Below are 8,558 nucleotides of genomic sequence, written 5' to 3'. Positions count from 1 at the left end.
CAAGGGATGACGAAAACAATTCCCAAGCTCTTCGCGATGCTAAAATCGGCGAAGGTAGAAATCAAGAAAAATATCAAGTGTTGATGGTTGACAAGACCACTAGTTTCAAGAAAAAGGGTAAAGGGAAGAAAGGGAACTTCAAGAAGAACGACAAGTAAGTTGCTACTCAAGTGAAGAAGCCCAAGTCTGGACCTAAGCCTGAGATTAAGTGCTTCTACTGCAAAGGGACTGGTCACTGGAAGCGGAAACTACCCAAGTAATTGGCGGATAAGAAGGATGGCAAAGTGAACAAAGGTATATTTATATATACATGTTATTGATGTGTACTTTACTATTGTTTATTGCAACCCCTCGGTATTTGATACTGGTTCAGTTGCTAAAAGTAGTAACTCGAAACGGAAGTTGCAGAATGAACATAAACTAGTTAAGGGTGAAGTGACGATGTGTGTTGGAAGTAGTTCCAAGATTGATATGATCATCATCGCACACTCGCTATACTTTCGGGATTAGTGTTGAACCTAAATAAATATTATTTGGTGCTTGCATTAAGCATGAATATGATTTGATCATGTTTATTGCAATACAGTTATTCATTTAAAGTCAAATAATAATTATTGTTCTGTTTACATGAATAAAACCTTCAATGGTCATACACCCAAGGTGAATGGTTTATTGAATCTCGATCGTAGTGATACACATATTCATAATATTGAAGCCAAAAGATACAAAGTTAATAATGATAGTGCAACTTATTTGTGGCACTGCCGTTTAGGTCATATTGGTGTAAAGCGCATGAAGAAAATCCATGCAGATGGGCTTTTAGAATCACTTGATTATGAATCAGTTGATGCTTGCGAACCATGCCTCATGGGCAAGATGACTAAGACTCCGTTCTCCGGAACAATGGAGCGAGCTACTGACTTATTGGAAATAATACATACTGATGTATGCGATCTGATGAGTGTTGAGGCTCACGGAGGGTATCGTTATTTTCTAACCTTCACAGATGATTTGAGCAGATATGGGTATATCTTCTTGATGAAACATAAGTCTGAAACATTTGGAAAGTTTAAAAGAATTTCAGAGTGAAGTAGAAAATCATCGTAACAAGAAAATAAAGTTTCTACGATCTGATCGTGGAGGAGAATATTTGAGTTACGAGTTTGGTCTTCATTTGAAGCAATGCGGAATAGTTTCGCAACTCACGCCACCTGGAATACCATAGCATAATGGTGTGTCCGAACATCATAACCGTACTTTATTAGATATGGTGCACTCTATGATGTCTCTTACCGATTTACCACTATCATTTTGGGGTTATACATTAGAGACAACTGCATTCACGTTAAATAGGGCACCATCTAAATCTGTTGAGACGACACTATATGAACTCTGGTTTGGCAAGAAACCAAAGTTGTCGTTTCTTGAAGTTTGGGGTTGCGATGCTTATGTGAAAAAGTTTCATCCTGATAAGCTCAAACCCAAATCGGAGAAATGTGTCTTCATAGGATACCCAAAGGAAACTGCTGGGTACACCTTCTATCACAGATCCGAAGGCAAGACATTTGTTGCTAAGAATCGATCCTTTCTAGAGAAGGAGTTTCTCTCAAAAGAAGTGAGTGGGAGGAAAGTAGAACTTGATGAGGTAACTGTACCTGCTCCTTTATTGGAAAGTAGTTCATCACGGAAACCGGTTCCTGTGACACCTACACCAATTAGTGAGGAAGCTAATGATATTGATCATGAAACTTCAGATCAAGTTACTACCGAAACTCGTAGGTCAACCAGAGTAAGATCCACACTAGAGTGGTACGGTAATCCTATTCTGGAACTCATGTTACTTGACTATGACGAACCTACGAACTATGAAGAAGCGATGGTGAGCCCAGATTTTGCGAAATGGCTTGAGGCCATGAAATCTGAGATGGGATCCATGAGAACAAAGTGTAGGACTTTGGTTGACTTGCCCGATTATCGGCAAGCCGTAGAAAATAAATGGATCGTCAAGAGGAAGACGAACGCTGATAGTAGTGTTACTATCTACAAAGCTAGACTTGTCGACAATGGTTTTGACAAAGTTCAAGGTGTTGACTACGATGAGATTTTGTCACTCGTAGCGATGCTTAAGTCTGTCCGAATCATGTTAGCAATACATTTTATGAAATCTGGCAAATGGATGTCAAAACTATATTCCTTAATGGATTTCTTAAAGAAGAGTTGTATATGATACAACCAGAAGGTTTGTCGATCTTAAAGGTGCTAACAAAATGTGCAAGCTCCAGCGATCCATCTATGGACTGGTGCAAGCATCTCAGAGTTGGAATATATGCTTTGATGAGTTGATCAAAGCATATAGTTTTATATAGACTTGCGGTCAAGCCTGTATTTACAAGAAAGTGAGTGGGAGCACTACAACATTTTTGATAAGTATATGTGAATGACATATTGTTGATCGGAAATAATGTAGAATTTTCTGTAAAGTATAAAGGAGTATTTGAAAGGAGTTTTTCAAAGAAAGACCTCGGTGAAGCTACTTACATATTGAGCATCAAGATCTATAGAGATAGATCAAGACGCTTGATAAGTTTTTTCAATGAGTACATACCTTGACAAGATTTTGAAGTAGTTCAAAATGGAATAGTCAAAGAAAGAGTTCTTACCTGTGTTACAAGGTGTGGAATTGAGTAAGACTCAAAGCCCGACAACGGCAGGAGATAGAAAGAGAATGAAAGTCATTCACTATGCCTCAGCCATAGGTTTTATGAAGTATGCCATGCTGTGTACCAGATCTATTGTGTACCTCACTAAGAGTTTGGCAAGAGGGTACAATAGTGATCTAGGAGTAAATCACTGGACAACGGTCAAAATTATCCTTAGTGGAATAAGGAAATATTTCTCGGTTATGGAGGTGATAAAGAGTTCGTCGTAAAGAGTTACGTCGATGCAAGCTTTGACACCGATCTGGATGACTCTAAGTCTCGATCTAGATACATATTGAAAGTGGGAGCTATTAGCTAGAGTAGCTCCGTGCAGAGCATTATAGACATAGAAATTTACAAAATACTTACAGATCTGAATGTGACAGACCCGTTGACTAACATTATCTCACAAGCAAAACATGATCACACCTTAGTACTCTCTGGGTGTTAATCACATAGCGATGTGAACTAGATTACTGACTCTAGTAAACCCTTTGGGTGTTGGTCACATGTCGATGTGAACTATGGGTGGTAACCACATAAAGATGTGAACTATTGATGTTAAATCACATGGCGATGTGAACTAGATTATTGACTCTAGTGCAAGTGGGAGACTGAAGGAAATATGCCCTAGAGGCAATAATAAAGTTATTATTTATTTCCTTATTTCATGATAAATGTTTATTATTCATGCTAGAATTGTATTAACCGGAAACTTGATACATGTGTGAATACATAGACAAAACAGAATGTCACTAGTATGCCTCTACTTGACTAGCTCGTTGAATCAAAGATGGTTAAGTTTCCTAGCCATAGACATGAGTTATCATTTGATTAACGGGATCACATCATTAGGAGAATGATGTAATTGACTTGACCCATTCCGTTAGCTTAGCACTTGATCGTTTAGTATGTTGCTATTGCTTTCTTCATGACTTATACATGTTCCTATGACTATGAGATTATGCAGCTCCTGTTTACCGGAGGAACACTTTGTGTGCTATCAAACGTCACAATGTAACTGGGTGATTATAAAGGTGCTCTACAGGTGTCTCCGAAGGTACTTGTTGAGTTTGCGTATTTCGAGATTAGGATTTGTCACTCCGATTGTCGGAGAGGTATCTCTGGGCCCTCTCGGTAATGCACATCACTATAAGCCTTGCAAGCAATGTGAATAATGAGTTAGTTGCGGGATGATGCATTACATAATGAGTAAAGAGACTTGACAGTAACGAGATTGAACTAGGTATTGAGATACCGACGATCGAATCTTGGGCAAGTAACATACCGATGACAAAGGGAACAACGTATGTTGTTATGCGGTTTGACCGATAAAGATATTCGTAGAATATGTAGGAGCCAATATGAGCATCCAGGTTCCGCTATTGGTTATTGACCGGAGATGTGTCTCGGTCATGTCTACATAGTTCTCGAACCCGTAGGGTCCGCACGCTTAACGTTCGGTGACGATTTGTATTATGAGTTATGTGATTTGATGTACCGAAGGTAGTTCGGAGTCCCGGATGAGATCAGGGACATGACGAGGAGTCTCGAAATGGTCGATATGTAAAGATCGATATATTGGACGACTATATTCGGACATCGGAAAGGTTCCGAGTGATTATTATTTTTAGAAAAAATAAAAAAACTGTTTTTAGGGAAGGAATCAGTTTTTTTTGCTTGGAAGCAGTTTTTTTAAGAGAAGTGAAAAGTCTGTTTTTTAGGGTAATAAGGGGGAAAAGTCTATTTTTTTTTAGACAGGAAAAGTCTGTTATAAGTTTGCACGTTTGAGGGGCTATTATACTATACTAGGCCCAGAGTCAGAATTTGCAGACGCGCCTGCGCTAAGCCGAAAGATCTTCTCGTTCCCTATGTCTCAAAAAAAAAAGATCTTCTCGTTCCCCTCGCCGCCGCCACCATCTCACAATTCGTCTTCCCAGTTCCCAGCCACCGACCATGGAGGAGGCCCCAAGTTCGCAGGCGCGGAGGAGGGCTCTCCTCCTTGGCCTCCCGGATGAGATCGTCATCTGGGAGATTCTCGCCCGTCTCGACCCCAAATCTCTCCTCCGCTGCCGCGCCGTCCACCGCGCCTGGCGCTGCACCACGTCCAGCCGCAGCTTCCTCCTTGCCCGCCACGCCCGCCAGCCCACCCTTCCCACTTTATCCTGCAACGAATGCCATCTCGGCGTCCGGTGCCGTGACATCCTCGTCTTTGACCACCGGGCTGCCACCGACGCCCATCTCCACAGCGTCGCCTGGCTTGACGATGCCTTCCACCTGGAGGCCTCCTGCGACGGACTCCTCATCCTCTCCAAGTTTAACATGACTGCCTCTGGAACCTCCTTCTCGGTCTGCAACCCGGCCACGCGTGAGCATGCTCTCCTCGGGCCACCACGGGACTTCAAGATTTTGGGGATGTACCCACACCGACCTACCGGCGAGCACCGGTTGTTGCTGAAACAGAGGAGGTTGAATCTCATAGCTAAATACCCAATTGGCTGCTATGTCTTCGTGTTGGGCTCCAACCAGCCACCTAGGTACATCGGGTGGCCGGAGGCAGCGTCAGGGATCTTCAACGTACCTGTACGGGTGCGCGATAGCCTGCACTGGTACCCAGTGCATTACCCGAGTGAAAACAATCCACTGGACTATCGTACTGAAAGCCAACTGGTAATAGTATTTGACACCATAGCAGAGTCATTCGGCCAGATGCATGCTCCAATTGTTCCCACCAACTCATATCTCTTTGAGATGAGTGGCACACTTGGCATCCATAGTCGTGACCATGCCAAGGAAATTATTGATATATGGGTGTTGCAGGACTACAAAAGCGAGGCTTGGGATTTAAAGTACCGACTCAAATTGCCGGTTGTAGAAATCAGGAAGGAGTTTCAAGGTTGTCGTGACTGTTGTGATTTCGACGTTGTTTCGGTGGATGGTGACGTGCTCTTGCTGCTCAATTTTGCTTCGTGGCTATTTCATGTTGATAGTGATGGCAAGTTGATTAACAGTTTCTATCGCAGTCGCCAAGAACTCAGCATGTCTGAATGTCGGCTCAAACAAAGTCTTGTTCAGCATACCTTCTTTCCGGCTCTAGAAGGTTATTCGGTGAATACTTCGCCTTTCATCGGACCTATCTAGTGAGGTGGTGCTTCTTAGTGTTCTAGCTGTAATATACTTAGGAGCTGCAATATCTACAAATTGGATCAAGTATGAACCTGCTGGCAGCTTCTTCTTTTGGCGATGATGTATACCATTTATGACCGGACTGAAGTGAATACTGATGTGTTGATGCTGAAATTATGAAATAATGTTGCTTTCTTTTTAGATATACTAGCAAAAGAGCCCGTGCATTGCAACAGGAGAGAAAACACGCTCTTAACTCAACAACCATCACTCAAGACCACAATAGGTCCATCTCCTTTATTTTTGCGAGGCATCATATTTGTGTCGTCGCTTATCCTCCTTCTCACCCTCGCCGGCGATGGCCTCGGTGTTCACACAAAACAACAAAAAACGTGTGTTGAATATGGTTAATCCTAAGGCGTCTCTCTCTCCCTGTCTCCTCCCTCTCCCTCTCTCTCTCTCTCTTCCTCTCTCTCTCTCTCTTGCTCGCTTTATTTCACTCTCGCGATGAGAAATCTGTTGTTTTCCCCTGTGACATTTTTCAGAGGTATGCATGTGTAGTTATTGATGTTTTCTTTTTCGTATATGGTTATAGTGGGGTGTTTATTTGCAATCCGGATCGCCGCCGGTATGAAAAAAAATGAATCTTGCACTATAAATTATAAGTTTGCTTCCATAAAAATATTTTAAAAATATTTAACAGGTAAAATTAACATCATATTTAGATTCCACACATTTTTCTAATAAAATTTCATATATAATATGTTAAAATCGAAGTTATGGTTTAAAAGATACAAATAATTTAGAAAATCATTTGGTTTGACTCAAATATATTCCAAAATAATATTTAAAAATACTTAACAGGTAAAATTAATCTTATATTCATATTCTACATATTTTTCTAATCAAATTTCATATATAACATGTTCAAATCGGAGTTACGGTTTAAAAGATATGGATGATTTTAAAAAGCATTTGTTTGACTTAAATATGATCCGCGGATGAATTACCTAAAACATCAGGGTTTTTTTCGAAAAATGTAAAATAACGGTTCGGGTGTGACTTAAATCCGGACGGCGGGTTGATTTCAAAAAAAGACAAGGACTTTTGTGTAAAATACGAAAATAACGATTCATTTTAACTTAAAACAGGACTGCGGGTTGAATTCTCTGAAATAGAGGGACTTTTCTGAAAAATTCCATGACGGACGAAAGAAACCCAACTTGCTTTATTTATTATTATATATAGGTAAAGATTTGCCAACAGATCCACCTTATGTCTCTACTTTAGGGATTTGGGATTGATTTTGCTTTTTACTTAATTATCTAGTGATTTTCTTAGTACTCAATTTTTAGGAATCTATGTGCCCCATGTCACCGTTTCTTGAACTGGAGAATTGACTGTACCTTTTTATCTAGCGGTCTTCTTAATAGTCAATTTTTATGGTGTTTCCTATTTCTACCCTCTGTTGAAGCTGACGATGAAAGAGGTAGATCTTTGTTGACAAATTGCATCTGTTTTTTAGAAGAACTTGGAGACCACTAGTTAAATTAAATGGTTGCAGGGTAGTCAACTGCTCAATGAAAAGTACTGTCATAATTCACTGGCTATAATGTTCCGTTCCACTTAGTTGTAGTATTTTTAGAAAAGACAGGCACTTCAACTTGAAATCTATAACTATCATTTTGTGTTTCCATCCTGACACCGTTTTTCTGTTGCATTGTGTGGAGTGATCTCTTATTATTTCCCTTTGCTTGCTAACCGTTTTAAGGGTTAATGCTTCATGCAATGCACGATCTGGATGTAAGATCGAGAAACTAAACTTGTACTAATAAGCTAAAAAATGGTTGGTCTGGCTCCGGTCCCATATTTTGTGGATGTCTCAAGCAGGGCAGCACTAGGCCGGTCAGTAATTAAGTTGGGAGTCACTCTGATCTTCAGAATGTAGAAGTAACTTCATCCTCCATAATAATTAATTGAGTACATTTGCTTGCGATATGAAACTGATGATCGATCGAGCCTCTTCACCTTAAACTGTGCTATGTGCTCTTTGGTGCAAGCTCGCATGCAGTTGTACCAGAGCTCATGGGCAATATGCAGATTTGGTAGTCTCCGCAGTTTGGTGCGGTGTGTATGCCCAAACTTGTCCCTATAACACAAGATTAACTATTCAGAAATAATAGTTAGAACATAGAACAGTGGGTGATAGTAGCAGGTGATCCATGGTACATAGTACATGTTTCTATAAATCCTTCACCTCGAAGAACTGCTGCAACAAATCTCTGTCAGTTCTCCGTAAAAAAGTCATGGTTTGTTCTCTGAAGAAGGATTGTGCCATGGTTGTGTTTTTGTAAAGCCGTGGTTGGTATTCAGTAGTAGTTTCTGTTGGCGGAATGGGTCCAGATGGGCTTGGAGAACCATGTTGGGAAGGCCCTAAAGGGTGGGGTCATGTACCATGAGGAGGGCCTGGATTTTTCCAGGTAGCCTTGGCCCTGATTCATTGGGGCTTGGGCTTTGGTGGATACTTCTGATCCTAGTAAGTCAAATCCTTTGCTAACCAGGTTGGGGAGTAAGCAGAGAATAATGATCAGTAGTTGGAACATGTAGCAGGTGATCCATGGAGCAGCAGTTGTATGCACAGTAATTCTTCACATGGAAGAACTGCTGCAACAAGTCTTAGTTAGCTTTTTCTCTAAAAGAAGTCTTGGTTTGTTTTCTGAATATAAGGCCTTG

At 40.8% G+C, this 8,558-nt stretch overlaps 1 protein-coding gene across 1 annotated transcript; it reads left to right on the top strand.

The window, feature by feature from the left end:
* The first annotated feature begins 4,655 nt into the window (after nucleotides 1-4,655).
* LOC109766387 (F-box protein At5g49610-like) lies at nucleotides 4,656-5,840 on the top strand. The gene has a single exon (XM_020325154.3). It carries the CDS (start codon nucleotides 4,656-4,658, stop codon nucleotides 5,838-5,840), a length of 1,185 nt encoding a protein of 394 aa, XP_020180743.1.
* Nucleotides 5,841-8,558: the final 2,718 nt, after the last annotated feature.

The sequence above is a fragment of the Aegilops tauschii genome, chromosome 3, assembly GCF_002575655.3.
Source record: "Aegilops tauschii subsp. strangulata cultivar AL8/78 chromosome 3, Aet v6.0, whole genome shotgun sequence".
Classification (NCBI taxonomy): domain Eukaryota; kingdom Viridiplantae; phylum Streptophyta; class Magnoliopsida; order Poales; family Poaceae; genus Aegilops; species Aegilops tauschii.
The sequence above is the reverse complement of the archived record's forward strand: the minus strand, read 5'-3'. Positions and strand labels throughout refer to the sequence as shown.

Excerpts from the sequence above, each read along its gene's own strand:
- LOC109766387 (XM_020325154.3), top strand. The coding sequence starts at position 4,656 with ATGGAGGAGGCCCCAAGTTCGCAGGCGCGGAGGAGGGCTCTCCTCCTT.